The 14,328-nt window shown below is 37.9% G+C and overlaps 1 protein-coding gene across 1 annotated transcript in view; it reads left to right on the top strand.

Annotated features, from left to right (window-relative positions):
- The window catches only part of ABCC3 (ATP binding cassette subfamily C member 3), an 85,120-nt gene extending 72,456 nt beyond the window's left edge, over window positions 1–12,664 (top strand). The window contains exons 24-31 of the mRNA XM_081319499.1: window positions 409–608; window positions 717–843; window positions 3,668–3,769; window positions 5,658–5,804; window positions 7,623–7,781; window positions 9,070–9,236; window positions 10,605–10,799; window positions 12,260–12,664. Of these exons, the coding sequence (XP_081175625.1) occupies window positions 409–608; window positions 717–843; window positions 3,668–3,769; window positions 5,658–5,804; window positions 7,623–7,781; window positions 9,070–9,236; window positions 10,605–10,799; window positions 12,260–12,368 (1,206 nt within the window). The 3' untranslated portion in view covers window positions 12,369–12,664. The remainder of the gene's footprint in view (window positions 1–408; window positions 609–716; window positions 844–3,667; window positions 3,770–5,657; window positions 5,805–7,622; window positions 7,782–9,069; window positions 9,237–10,604; window positions 10,800–12,259) is intronic.
- Window positions 12,665–14,328: the final 1,664 nt, after the last annotated feature.

Below are 14,328 nucleotides of genomic sequence, written 5' to 3'. Positions count from 1 at the left end.
GCTAATATACTGGGATGGGGAGGAGTGATGGCGAAATCTGTATCTGAAACTCTTCCAGAAAATATACCCTCAAAATCTAGCTTTTCCTCAGAAGTTGCTTTTCAGTCTACAATACATTTTTGTACTTAGAGCTTTCAAGCATGTAAACATCACCTGAAGCCTAAAATGGCACAGCTCAGAAAAATCTTTACTATTGATTCTGATATCTCATAGACTTTCCCAAGATTTAGTGAGAGAAATCCCAAAGAATTGGATACAACCTCTTTTTTCAAGGCCTTTCTCATTTGGGAACTGTACTGGTTATCTATGATGTGATAGTCTTGAAAGCTGAGATCAAATATGTAAAATGCTTTAAGAGGTTTTGTGTTGTTCTTTTTTTACATAATGCTTTCGAACCGGCAACGGCAGCGGTTCTATGTAGCTACCTCTCGTCAATTAAAGCGACTGGAATCCATTAGCAGATCCCCCATATATTCGCACTTTTCGGAAACGGTCACAGGAGCCAGCGTCATCCGAGCATTCAAAAGAGGGAAGTCTTTTGTTTACAGCAGTGACACAAAGGTGAATGACAATCAGAAAAGTTACTATCCTGGAATTGTAGCCAACAGGTAAAGTTGTTTTTAAAGTTGTTTCTAATGTCAGGCTCTCATTTGAAAAGACAAATAGTTCCAAATGAAGTATGTGTTGTGTACTAAAAATGCTTTCTTATTTACTAGGTGGCTGGGAGTTAGAGTTGAATTTGTGGGAAACTGTGTGGTATTCTTTGCAGCTCTTTTTGCCGTACTAAGTAAAAACAATTTGAGTGCTGGCCTGGTTGGACTTTCTGTATCTTATGCACTTCAGGTGTGTATAATAGATTGCTTATATTAAAAGTGGAAGTGAAACCTCATTACATTATGACCTTTTCATTTGGCATTCTGGTTTTAATTGCATATTGCTACAGCATCTCTCCCGCTCCCTCTCTCCACTTTTTTTGTGGCAAAGTAAGAATGTAAGAATGAACTGCAGTGGGTTGCCTCTTATGTCTAGGGCTGGGCTGATTTAGGAGGCAATAATGAGCAGGACAGTGGATGCCAAGTGAGTATGACTGTATCATGTACATGAGCAGCATGTTAACCAAAGATTGAACATTTGGGAAAATAAAGTGTTTGCTTGGCACCCAAGAGACATTAAAAAAGGTGCCAAGTAACTGTGCATCTAATGGAGGGAGTTCTCCATGTGGATGCCATCTTCTAGACATGTTGTCCCATTTTGAACATGTAGTCACAATTGTAGTTCTTACTGTGCCATTGTTTGAAAATGCATTCTTGCATCAGCTTTGTTGCTAACCATGTTTTCTGGGCTTAGAAATCAGACTCTCTGTCCAGCCTCAGTCTGAATAGCTTGGTCCAACAGAAGAGATAATCATAAAGAAGAAGTAGCTGCTTCCTTGTGATCTAGATTCAAATCAAGGTTGAGTTGCTTCTGGGAAGGTACAGCCAATGGCAATATTAGAAGCAATTGCAGTGTGAGATATTGTGAGGAGGCTGGGAAAAGAAGGGAAGGCAGATCAGACATCAGATAATGAGTGAGTCATTTGACAGCTTATCTTATAAAGAACAACTTGGTCCAGATGAAAAGAAATCCAGAGGAAAAAACATTGCACAATCATCAAAGAGAGTTTAGTTGAGTAAATGAAATTGGGGACTCCCTCTTTGACTTTGCAAGATTCCACATTTAGCCCACACTAGCATTAAATACACCTTCCTAGACTCTGGGTTGTTCTTGTTTATTTGATCCTGCCCAGCTGTGTGGGCTTCACACAGTAGGGCAGGATCAAATAGTAGGAAGTGATGGTGATTGCTGCAGTCCAAGGTGGCAACCAGTGGTGGTAAATAAACCAGAATACACAGGGGGCCCTTTTCCTCCTTTCTTTCTTTCTTTCTTTCTTTCTTTCTTTCTTTCTTTCTTTCTTTCTTTCTTTCTTTCTTTCTTTCTTTCTTTCTTTCTTTCTTTTACAAATTTTATTTAATATACAATTAAAAACAAAAGTGGACATGTTACAACTTCCCTGGCTTCAACACTGCTATTAGTATTACCTTATATAAAGAAAGAAAGAAAAAGAAAAAAAGTGAATTTTTCTACATTGTAACAAAATGTGCATATAACATCTATGAGTTTTCCTTTCATTCGGCCTGTCTAAGGTTGTGTTCTGCTTGTATTTAAGGGGAAACCATGTTTAGATTTATTGTTTGCTTCCATATCTTTTCTAACAAAAGGCCTTTAGTTAACAACAACATATTACGAAGGCTATCAGACTGCACAATCTGTCAGGGATTTAACTTCGCTTTCAGTATGAAGGGGGTGGGGGAGAGAGGAGAAGTCATCTGTTTGACTAAGAGCAGGGTGGATTATGTGGCCCTGAAATTGAAAAGCAAAAGATTGGGCTTTAAAATGTGCACAGCACTGACAAAGTGCATTCAGAAACGTCAATCTGCAGTAGTGAAATTGCGTGTGAAATTTGGGACTTACAATATCTGGGAAGATCAAAGGATTTGAATTGGGCCTCCCAGCTTTAAAAGCTATTAAAGTTGAGATTATGGCAAGAGGAAGCACATCGATTGAATCTCTATCCCAGGTAACAATAAGGTGACACATTCAGATTGGCAAAGCAATTAATTCTAGCCTTACCTATTTTTAAATGGAATGTGAGAAATAATACAAGCCTTAGGCAGTTTTCAGTATAATTAAAGATACAGTAGTAAAGATACTGTGGTTTAGAGAAAGTTTCCATCCCTATTTTCTTATTTAGTTTTCATTATTATTCTGCACTTGAGCCAGGGTACCACACGTTCAAAACAGACACACAGAAAAAAAAAATGCAAACTCCGATACCAGTTCTTAATCTTTCAATATTAGTATTATAAGTGCCTCATGTGGAAACCTGGGAAAAAGCTCCTAAGGATTACCCATTCTCAGTTTGGCTGTCATATATCTGGAAGTTACTTGGTCTTCCAATGTAAAGTTTCAGCTTTTGTCCTCTTGTAATACTGCCCTCCCTACAGATAATGTTGATATCAGTGGGACCTTTTCAAGCAGAGAATCCCGTTTCTCTACAAAGAAGATAGATATAGGTCCGTGGTGGCGAACCAATGGCACACGTGCCACAGGTGGCACGCAGAGCCCTCTCTGTGGGCACATGCGCCTTTGCCCCAGTCCTAGGCCTTCAGCTGGGTTTTATAAAACTTTTTCACTTTAGGCTTCCGGCGCCATTAAACAATCAATTTCAACTTCTTGCAGGAAAAAAAGAGATCTCGCAAATTTGGAATTGATTGTTTGAACTTTTTAGTCCCACCCAGTCTGCCGTTACCACTACAGCCATGCCCACCCAATTGGCCACACCCACCCAATGGGCCACGCCCCTGGCACCTGACGATACATAAGTGGGTTTTGGGCTGCAGTTTGGGCACTCAGTCTGTAAAAGGTTCACCATCACTGATATAGGTATTGGGGATGTTGATCACCGTATAACATCTGGATTTCTGGCCTTATCTTTTAAAGATATGCTATGGAAAAATACTGCTTAATAGTATTTTAGAAGTATCTCTGCCAATGGTAGCTACCTGGTTACTTTTTATAGCCATGATTACCTTCTGACACAGGTAATACCTTTTTAATCTTTGTGTAGGTGACAATGTCTCTGAACTGGATAGTACGAATGACATCTGATCTGGAAAGCAACATTGTGGCTGTAGAAAGAGTGAAAGAATACTCTGAAAATGAAACTGAGGTGAGTTCCTCAGTGGGGGAAATTACTTCTCGAAAAGCAAGCAATAATGTAAATATATAATTCCTCTATTGACTTGGATTAATTCAGTGCTACATATTACAGGCTTCTCGGACTGAACTCATCATAGTCTACTTTGGACCCAAAATAACTAGATAAGACTCTAGGTCAGGGGTCAGCAACCTGAAACAGTGAAAGAGCCACTCAGAACCGGTTCCCTCACAAAAGGAAAAACTGGGAGCCTCAAAAAATGTGTGCGCATGCGCGTACATGCGCGCATGCGCAGAACAGGGTTTGACTGAAGAGTAGAGCCAAGGCGAGATATGCACCTACCCTGCATATTTGAATTGATTGGTTGAAATTTTTTAGTCCCCCTTTTTCTTTTTTGGACTGCACATGGCAGAGGACTGGGAGCCGCAGGAGATGGCTGAAAGAGCCGCATGCGGCTCCGGAGCCGCGGGTTGCAAACCTGTGCTCTAGGTTGTATACTAGAATGAAGTCCCATTAAGCAACTGTTATCCAGTTTTCTTTCCATTTCAGAAATAACACAGCACTGGAAAATACATTAAATATTTTTAAAACACAGATTGCTCCTACACTAAGGAAGAGCATTTGTCCTATAGACTATTCCATACTAATATACAGTGGTGTCAGCCTGCGTCATAACTAGTGTAGTTTTTGCTTTCATCAAGTTGTAACAATGAAAGATACAACAGTATATAGCAATGTTTTCCTTGATAAAGATTAGTACTGTCATTGTTATTCAGTGTCATTCATTGTTACTATATTATTGAATATAGTAAGTAACATGCAAGTTTGCCATCTCCATGAATGTTGTTGAACTATAATTCCCAGTATTCTTTGCCATTGGCTGTGCTAAGTTGCTAGGAGCTTTGTTATTCCAAAGAAGATTAATAATTGCGAGTCTTATCCTTAATGATATTGTGTACAAAATGCTTTGTATTCAAGAAAGGTTTCTCTATTTGTTTATGTATTGATTCATTAAATTTACAGCTGGCCTTTCCTCTTAGAGCTCATGGCACTTTACATCTTCATTTTATCCCCACAATCAATTTGGGTGACAACAGGCAGATATACTGGCCTCCCTTACATGCATCGCAGAAGTTTATACTCTGATACAGAGGTTTAAACTGTATCACATGTATTACTAAAATGCCAATTGTATACACAGTGGCAAATGAGCATTATACTACTAATTGTTAGAAAGCTTAGTTCCTTTTATAACTGTGAGGGGACCATTATCCTCTTTTGTGATTGATTTTCAGATATCCAAAAAGTTTCAAAAAAATATTATCAGTTGCTATGGCTTATAAAACCCATCTGGTGCCCTCTTCATATGCTAATTGTTTCAGGCCTCTCATGCACTCTCCATGTGTGTGCATGTGTATATGTTTATTGTATTTGATATAATTTTAATGATTGGTCTTAGGTCTTAGGACTTCAACTAAATAAGCCAACCTATTTCCCAACAACCTTGGGAAGAAGAGGCTGAAAAAGAGTTCCAGAGTCACCAAGGCATTCCATAAATAAGGGTGAACATGAAACCTAATCCAATACCTTACCACCCTACCAACTAGCTCTCCTTTTAAATCAGACTTGGCCCTTTTATGACTTGTGGACTTCAACTCCCAGAATTCCTCAGCCTGCATGCCTGACTGAGGAATTCTGGGAGTTGAAGTCCATAAGTCATAAAAGGGCCAAGTTTGAAGGCCCCCATTTTAAATGGTTCATTAAACAAGCCACTTGCTGTTAATATTTAGTGGAAGACTGAATACTAATCATGGAGCTTTAAATACAATATATTCCTTCAGAGTTGAAAGTAGGGTTTCAGTGCTAACACAGTATTCTATAACATTCCTTCCATGTTCAGGCTCCCTGGATCATTGAGGATAAAAGACCTCCAGAAGACTGGCCCACCCAGGGAGAAGTGGTCTTTACAAAGTATTCTGTCAGGTATAGGAAAGGTTTGGATTTGGTGTTGAAAGACCTCAGCCTGAGTGTAAAAGGTGGAGAAAAGGTATGTTTCTAACATAGCCACTTTACTGCAGTGAATCAACAATGAAGACTTTGGTTTTCTTTAGCTGATAGAAGAATTAGAACATTCATAATTATCAATGACACATATCCTGATCATCATATAGTAAATATTTTATGTTCAGCCCTAACTGCATTTATATCCAAAAGTTCTTCAATTTTCTGATAAAACAGACCACAGTTCCATTATCAAATTTATAAGAGGATATAAAGGGCAACCTTCATGAGTTCTGTGAGATACTTTGATAGGTAAGAAAGTAATTTCATGTGGAAAAACCTGGCCACAGTATAAATTAGAATGTTTTTATCCAACAAATAAAAAAGATTGTCTATATTTGCCCAAAACCTATTTCAAAATTTTGGCATCCACATTTAACAGGAGAAATTTATTTATTTATTTATTTATTTATTTAGTTATATTTATATACCGCCCTATTCCCTGAGGACTCAGGGCGGTTTACAGGGAATTAAAAATCCAAAATACAAAAATTAAGAACCAAATTAAAAAATATTAAATCAACCCTGTAGTCAGTTAAAAAGAACCCCAAATTAAAAATTCCTCCTCAGTCTGGGCCCGAGAGCTCGAAGAGCCAGGTCTTCAGGCCCCGGCGGAATGATCGAAGGTCGGGGGCAGTTCTCAGCTCCACCGGCAGCTGGTTCCAGAGGGCAGGCCAATAACTTATTGTAAGGACCTACCTCAGCTAAGCCACCCAAGAAAGCAGAACTCTTGAAACAGGCGTTGTCTCAAAAGAATTTTTTATTAGGGTCTAGTGACAGTAGGGAATCAAGGCGAGATCCGAGAGGAAAACCCGTGAAGCAGTATATTAAAAGCAGCATTCAATATTTCTCCCCCCAATGGTGTCAGTGTTCATTTGAATCCCAGCCAATCCACAGGTGGCCTGGTGTTTTGGTAACCGGTTTTGGTAACCGGTCTTTTCAGCAGGGCTCCTCAAGGTCTTTCTCACTTTGGATTTCTTCTGGCTCCAAGCACAAACCATCTCTTAGATAAGGAAGAGGGGAAGGGCATCTTAGCAGACGGTGCAAAGCATTCCCCAAAGCTCCCCGCTCCCAACAGAATGACAGGACACAAAGAAAAGCTGCAGAAAATAGCAAATGGATATATGCATAGAATACATTTTCTTTGGGGATCTGACACTTATCCAGTTGGCAGAACCTTCACCACACTTCAGCATCAAGCTTCATTAAAGGAAGTTTAGAAAAGTTTTGTGTGTATGTCTGTGTACGTGTGTGTGTGTGTATACACATACATATACATATACATATATACTGTATACATGCGCACACACACACATATACACACACACACGTGCATACCATACATACATATACACATACACACACAGAGTACAGGGAAAAACCAAAATACTCCTTTTCGAACCAAATAGGCCAACTTACAGAATGCATACAAAATCTGTGACCCATTTCTCCAGTGAAATTGAAATTTGGAAAATTTTATAAAACAATTTATGACATAATCTTTGTCATGAAGCAGTTTATGAAATAATACAAAATGTCATAAAACATTTCCTGTGCTAATGTTTGACATGTGGACAGCTCATCATGGGCTATTTTCAAGGCAGATACCGTGTTTCCCTGAAAACAAGCCCTAACTTGATTTTCATGAAAAATAGCAATAATGTGATCACAGATAAGTGTCTTGAAAGTGTAACATAAAGAAGAAAAAGAACACTACATGTAAACCACAACGTCTACAAGTTTAATGCAATCTTTCAGTGGAACCATCATTTTAACCATTGCTGATTCTTCAAAACTGAATTAGGTTGGAATTGTCGGACGAACTGGAGCTGGCAAATCCTCAATGACCCTCTGCCTCTTCAGGATACTGGAAGCCACAAAGGGAGAGATTACCATTGATGGGTTGAAAATTGCAGATATTGGCCTTCATGACTTGCGATCCAAGCTGACTATAATTCCCCAAGTAAGCCTACATTTATGTATTAAATCAGGGGTCTTCAAACTTGGCCCTTTTATGACTTGTGGACTTCAACTCCCAGAATTCCTCAGCCAGCATGCCTGGCTGAGGAATTCTGGAAGTTAAAGTCCACAAGTCATAAAAGGGCCAAGTTTGAAGACCCCTGTATTAAATCATTCTAGTGGGCATTATTGCTTTGTTTATATTTATTGGCTCCCCAACTCCAGTAGACTTTGGATTGCAAATGTATAGCCAAGCAGTAACAGTTGCAGATTTTTGTGTTAGAATTATTGTCTTGTGTCCCAGGACAAATGTAAGTTGGGAACCAAACACTGTAATTTAAATGAGATGATCTTTGTATGTATAATCAATGTATTTTGTCCACTTACTTTGAAAGGAATTTTAAAGATGCCTAAAAACAAGATTTCCTATTTCTTTTTTTTTAACCTCAAAGTTTTGTATCTCATAAGATTCTGATGAATAGCAGAGTTGTATCATTCCATGTGCCGGAAAATAGTTGTTTCTGCAATCTGAAGCTTTATTATTAAAATTTATATAGCTACCTATCTCATACATATGACTCTGTTCTGCTTACAAACAATTAAAACAAATATAAAACAGCAAAACAAACAATATAACAACATGGCTGCATGGATAATAAATATTACCAGATATTCAGCCTATGTAACACCACTGCTCCAAGAGCTCCACAGAGACACCTAATCGGGGAGATGCATAGCATATAAATTTAATAAATAAATGCCTTTGTTTCTCCAGGTATAATTGAAGGTGCTGGTTATCGTGGGGGCTCCATTACTGGAGATTTTTGAGAAGAGACTAGACCAGGGGTGTCAAACTGCTGGCCCACGGGCCAGATGCATCATAGCAAAAACGCACTCACCCCATTGCATCACATGACGTTGCAAGTTTGATACCCCTGGACTAGACAGTCACTTGTCTGAAATGGTATAAGTTCTCCTGCTCGAGCAGGGGGCTGGACTAGAAGACCTCCAAGGTCCCTTCCAGCTCTTTTCTACTCCATTCATGGTTTGGGGCTGGGTTACCTAAGGACTATCTTCTCCCAGTGTTTACTGCCTTACAATTTAATCCAGATTGGGCATACTGGTATGGCTGCTCAATCTCGAAGAGTGCAGATTATACACTCAAACTTGTTTTAATGTCTTCTTGAGTTAGAATTTACTTCAGAAATACTCTAATATATATGTCTGTATGGGTAGGTAACTCATATTTCTTTAGACACGCATTCTAAATCCAGTCTGATCATTTTCTTAAGGACCCTGTTCTTTTTTCTGGAACACTCCGAATGAATCTGGATCCATTTAATAAATATTCTGAGGAAGAAATATGGAAAGCTCTTGAACTGTCCCATCTGAAGAGGTTTGTCAGCAGTCAGCCTGCTATGCTAGATTATGAATGTTCAGAAGGAGGAGAAAATCTGAGGTAATTACAATTCTAATTTGGAAGACATAAATATAACAAGGAGACATTTCAAGAAAAAGGTTGAAATATACGAATTGCCTTCGTATCTCCTTTCCCCTAGCAATTCACTGTCTATGCTCAGTCCTCATTAGATTTTTATGTTAAGATCCTATCATCTCCTGCCCTACCCTTTGTTGCGAACTGTGTATGTGTGTGCATGCACATGAATACTATCTATTCTTACAGTATCTGGGAATACTTCTCACTTCTATCCCTGGCAATAGTTTAAAATAGCTGTCAGCTTGAACCAGAAATAACCTATCTAGTCAATTAGTTATTTCTATTTTTTCATCCCAATCTTTTCTACTGTCTTTCCCCAATCTGATTCTCTCCCAGTTTCCTTTCTTCTTTTCCCAGCCATTTCATAATTTTCATTTTTCCCCAGCCATCCCATTTTATCAGTCTTTCCATACAGGCTGTTTCCTCTTGGGTCTTTCGACATTTTACACTATTGAATTACTTTCTTTTGTTTAAGAGAATATTCATTGTTTAATAGAAAGGTCTTCAATACTGTCAAGCTCTGGAATGTGCTTTGCAAAATAGGAGTTACAGAACATCTCATTGTCCTCATGCAAAACCTATAGACAGGCCAGGACGCCTGGACAGAATAGGAAAGAAAAGAAGAAGATCAGCAGCAAGATGAATGACTCTATTGCAGCGAGATGGGTGCACTGTTGGAAAACCTGAAAGACCCAGCTAGGAAACAGATCCTCCTGGAGAAAATCTAATGCAATTGCTAAGAGTCAGTACCAACTTCATGGGTGCACATAATAAATCAATTGAGGGAAATACTATATGCAAGCTGGCATAAAATATAACATTAGAATATACCGCAGGGCTGGGACTGTTTGCATTTAGTCCTCCTCTTTGCCTGTCTCTATAAATTATTGGAAGACTTCTTTTATGTTGCTCTCCTTGAATGCACATAAGAAATGTCTGTGGCCCCATGGAGCTGTTTTCATGATAGACACTGCACTTCGTTGAAGTACTGTTTTATATACATGATACAGGTCTTGATGCTAATCATAACCAGAACATGGTACAGGCAAGGTGGAGAGGAAATGAAACAGTTTATCACAATCTCACATTTGTTTAGCAGCTTTTTTCCACTACAGAAAATGTTAAGGGCAAAGTGTTATTTTTTTACGGAACTGTATTTTTCCTCTTTTTCAAGAGTTTCTATGGGATATACCGTATCAACAGCCAGACACTACTGCTTAATAATTGTTTCTGCCCTGAATCGTTCTTTGGCACAGCATTAGGTTTTCTTAAAGCCGCATCCTTCACACGCTCATTGATTAAAACAAAACTTTCACTTACTTTTTCCAGCGTTGGCCAAAGGCAGCTTGTTTGCTTGGCAAGAGCACTCCTTCGTAAAACAAGAATACTTGTTCTGGATGAAGCCACAGCAGCAATTGATCTTGAGACAGATGATCTCATTCAGATGACAATAAGAACGCAGTTTGAAGACTCTACTGTGCTAACGATTGCTCATAGACTGAATACAATTATGGATTACACCAGGTAGTTAAGTATGACCAATACGTAATGCTAATTTGAGAGTCGGGGAGAGGGAGTTGCTTTTTTACCAGGCTTCCTCTCTGGGTTGATTTCCACTCTTGAAAGTGTGTACCTTGTGTTGGGCAATTGCGATACGTTGGGGATTTGGTTAGTGTCCGGCCGACTGCTGCCCATCAGTCTCCCTGCTTGGGCAGATAGACATTATAACCTCCTGGGCAGGCTGTCAAAGTTGAGATAAGGGATCAGTGTGCTACAGAGTTTGGGAGTGTTCCTAGATTCACCATTTATAACTTAAAAGACAGTTAAATGTTTTCCACATTACCTCCAACTGTTAAGTGGTGTAAAAAGTGTTTGTTGGACTCTGGGTTCTGATATATCCCTGTCCTCTTCGAAACAAGAAAAAATGAATCCATCCCTTTAATTAATACCATTATCAGATGGGTAAGGAACAACAGAATAACAGAGTTGGAAGGGACCTTGTAGGTCATCTAGTCCAACCTCCTGCTCAAGCAGGAAACCCTGTACCATTTCAGACAAATGGTTGTCCAATCCCTTCTTAAAAACATCCGGCATTGGAGCATTCACAACTTCAGGAAGCAGATTGTTCCACTGATTAATTGTTCTAACTGTCAGGAAATTTCTCCTTAGTTCTCGGTTGCTTCTCTCCTTGGTTAGTTTCCAAACGTTGCTTCTTGTTCCGCTTTCAGGTGCTTTGGAGAATAGGTTGACTCCCTCTTTTTTGTGGCAACCCCTGAGATACTGGAAGACTGGTATCATGTTACCTCTCACCCTTCTCTTCGTTAGACTAGACATACCCAATTCCAGCAACGATTCTTCATGTTTTAGCTTTCAGTCCCTAATTATCTTTGTTGGCCTTCTCTGCACTCTTTCTAAAGTCTCAACATCTTTTCTATACTGTGGTGACCAAACTGGATGCAATATTCAAAGTGTGGCCATCAAGGCATTATAAAGCGGTCCTAACACTTCATATGATCTTGATTATGTCCCTCTATTAATGCAACCTAGGACTGTGTTGGCTTTTTTGGCAAGCTGCAGCACAGGTTGCAACTTACAATGAGGCTTGTTCCTCTTTGGGAACAAACCTTTAAAGCCAGCTGGTTATCGATGTTGGATCAGTTGGATCATGTCCACTGCCATCTTCATCAAAAAGCAGGTGATTTGTAATCATCCAGTAGGAACAAGAAATGCTGGAATAATTATCACCAACTTTTTTTTCCCTATGATGTATCCGGTACATTTGTACTAAACCGGACTCTGTTATTTTGCACATTTAGCTTTTCCTTTCTCATGTCATTTTTTTGTTCATGTGGTTCAGCAATAATGTTTCAGGGCCTTTGTGGAACTGAAAAGGATTCTATTAGATTCCACAATTAGGAAAGGAATGGTTGTATGGCAATCAACTCTCTTCAGCAATTTTTTTTCTTTGTTTGTTTGCTTTGCAGAGTCCTAGTTCTGGACAGAGGAAGAATTGCAGAATTTGACTCTCCTTCAAGTCTTATTTCATCCAGAGGGATTTTTTATAGTATGGCTAAAGATGCTGGATTGGCATGACAGCAGAGCTACTCTGTTCCATCAAAGGAATAATTATTGGGCTGTGTTATATTCACTCCAAAATAGCATCTTGAATGAACTGTGCTTTTCAGAGCAGGCCTCTCTATCAGATTTAGCAGTAGAGAAGCAAAACTGTTTCATGGGACTGAGAAACAGAAAATGTCATTTTCTATTTTTAAATGTATTTTCTAAATACTGAAATATTTTTTAATTGACAAACATCTTAAGTACTTGGATACAAGTATGTATGCATACCTGTACTCTATTTCATTTCTAATAAATTACATTTGATGATATAGAAATACTAAAGTCTTCCTATTTGGGTTAGGTTTTTGTTAAATGGGGAAAAAAATCAAAGAAAGGTAATTTATATAAATATATATATATATATATATATATATATATATATATATATATATATATATATATATATATATATATATATATATATATATATATATATATATATATATATATATATATATAATTTACATTTCACCTAATAAAACCTTCCTCACACCTACAACTTCACAGCCTAACAAACATAAATGATTGACATAGGTGATTTGTGGTCACATCTGTACAATTAATACAGCTGTAGGACAGTTTGCCATTGCATATTTTGGAATACCTTTTTAAATTTCCCCATCTAGCCTTAGTTTTAGATTTCCTAGTTGTTTGCCACCCACCCATTAACCTCGTTTACTTGTCATGATCAGTAAAATTTGGCTGCCTAACAGACTGTACCATGCTAATGATTGCTCCTAGGCTGAATATAATTTATTTCCCCCAAAGATATTTCTACAATTTCTGGGAGAGTCCATCTTATGTATTTCTAATAGAAGAAATTCCTGAAAAAATCTTCCAATACAGCAAGATGCATTACCTTTAGTAGAGATTTCAGAATTTCTATCCTGCACTGGATGAGACACCGTAGACATGTAGTTCCTTTGGAAAGCTGTACATGCAAGGGTTTGTTTTAAAGGAAATAGTTCCCATTTCTGGTGGACATGTATTTTAAAGGTAGCACTTGAAAAAATACTTAATTTCTTGATGTCAGATCACAGCTGGGGCACAATTACTTAATCAGCTGGAACTTCTAATTAATAACCACTGCAACTCTCTTTCTGTTTCTTTATAAATTTCTTTATGAAGTTAACATCAATCCAAAAAGCTGTGCATTTGATGAACTGGTTTTCATGGCATGGCAAACAATAATGAATTTTTTAAGGTAAAAATGTTAATTCAAACTTAACTCTTAGCTGGGATTGTTAATCTTCCACAACAAAAGTAGCACACAATTATTCCAATCAACATTTAAGATAAAAAAAGCAAATCACTCATTTTATGGGCAATAACATTTTATTAACTATAAAAAGGATACAACCCAAAAAAATAATATTAAACCTATAGCATGTAGACAATTCTTTATTTTAACCAGGTTATTTATGTAACAATGCAGGAAGTCCTTATTCCCTTATATCCAGTGATGTCAAGAAAGAATTACTCAATAAATTAATACATTTGGTTAGCAAAGCTATTAAAATCATCTGTTATAAATTGCAGAAGTTACACAATATAAAAATATTTCTCAGAGTGCATAGAAAGATGTCAGCAATTGTCTGTTATGATCAATTGACTTGTACTGTATTTACTCAAACAATGACTCTTCAACAACATTCTAAATGTATGTTGATATCTGCTTATAAATGAGAAACCTAATATATTTCCAATACTTTTCAACACATAATAAGAGCATTCTTAAGCACACTGATTCTGTGCTGGTTGTGGCCTCTTGCTTTCCATTACTTCCTAAAACATGTTAAAATTTGTAACTTGAATCTTTTATCTGAAACAGTAGATTTTTCTTCCCAGACTTCAAATTGCAGCCCTTAATGAACTCTGATTTTAATTGGGCACCTATGTCTTTTACACCTTCAAGGATTACGTCCTAGGCCTT

Source organism: Vipera berus, assembly GCF_964194415.1.
Source record: "Vipera berus genome assembly, chromosome: 2".
Taxonomy (NCBI): domain Eukaryota; kingdom Metazoa; phylum Chordata; class Lepidosauria; order Squamata; family Viperidae; genus Vipera; species Vipera berus.
The sequence above is the reverse complement of the archived record's forward strand: the minus strand, read 5'-3'. Positions and strand labels throughout refer to the sequence as shown.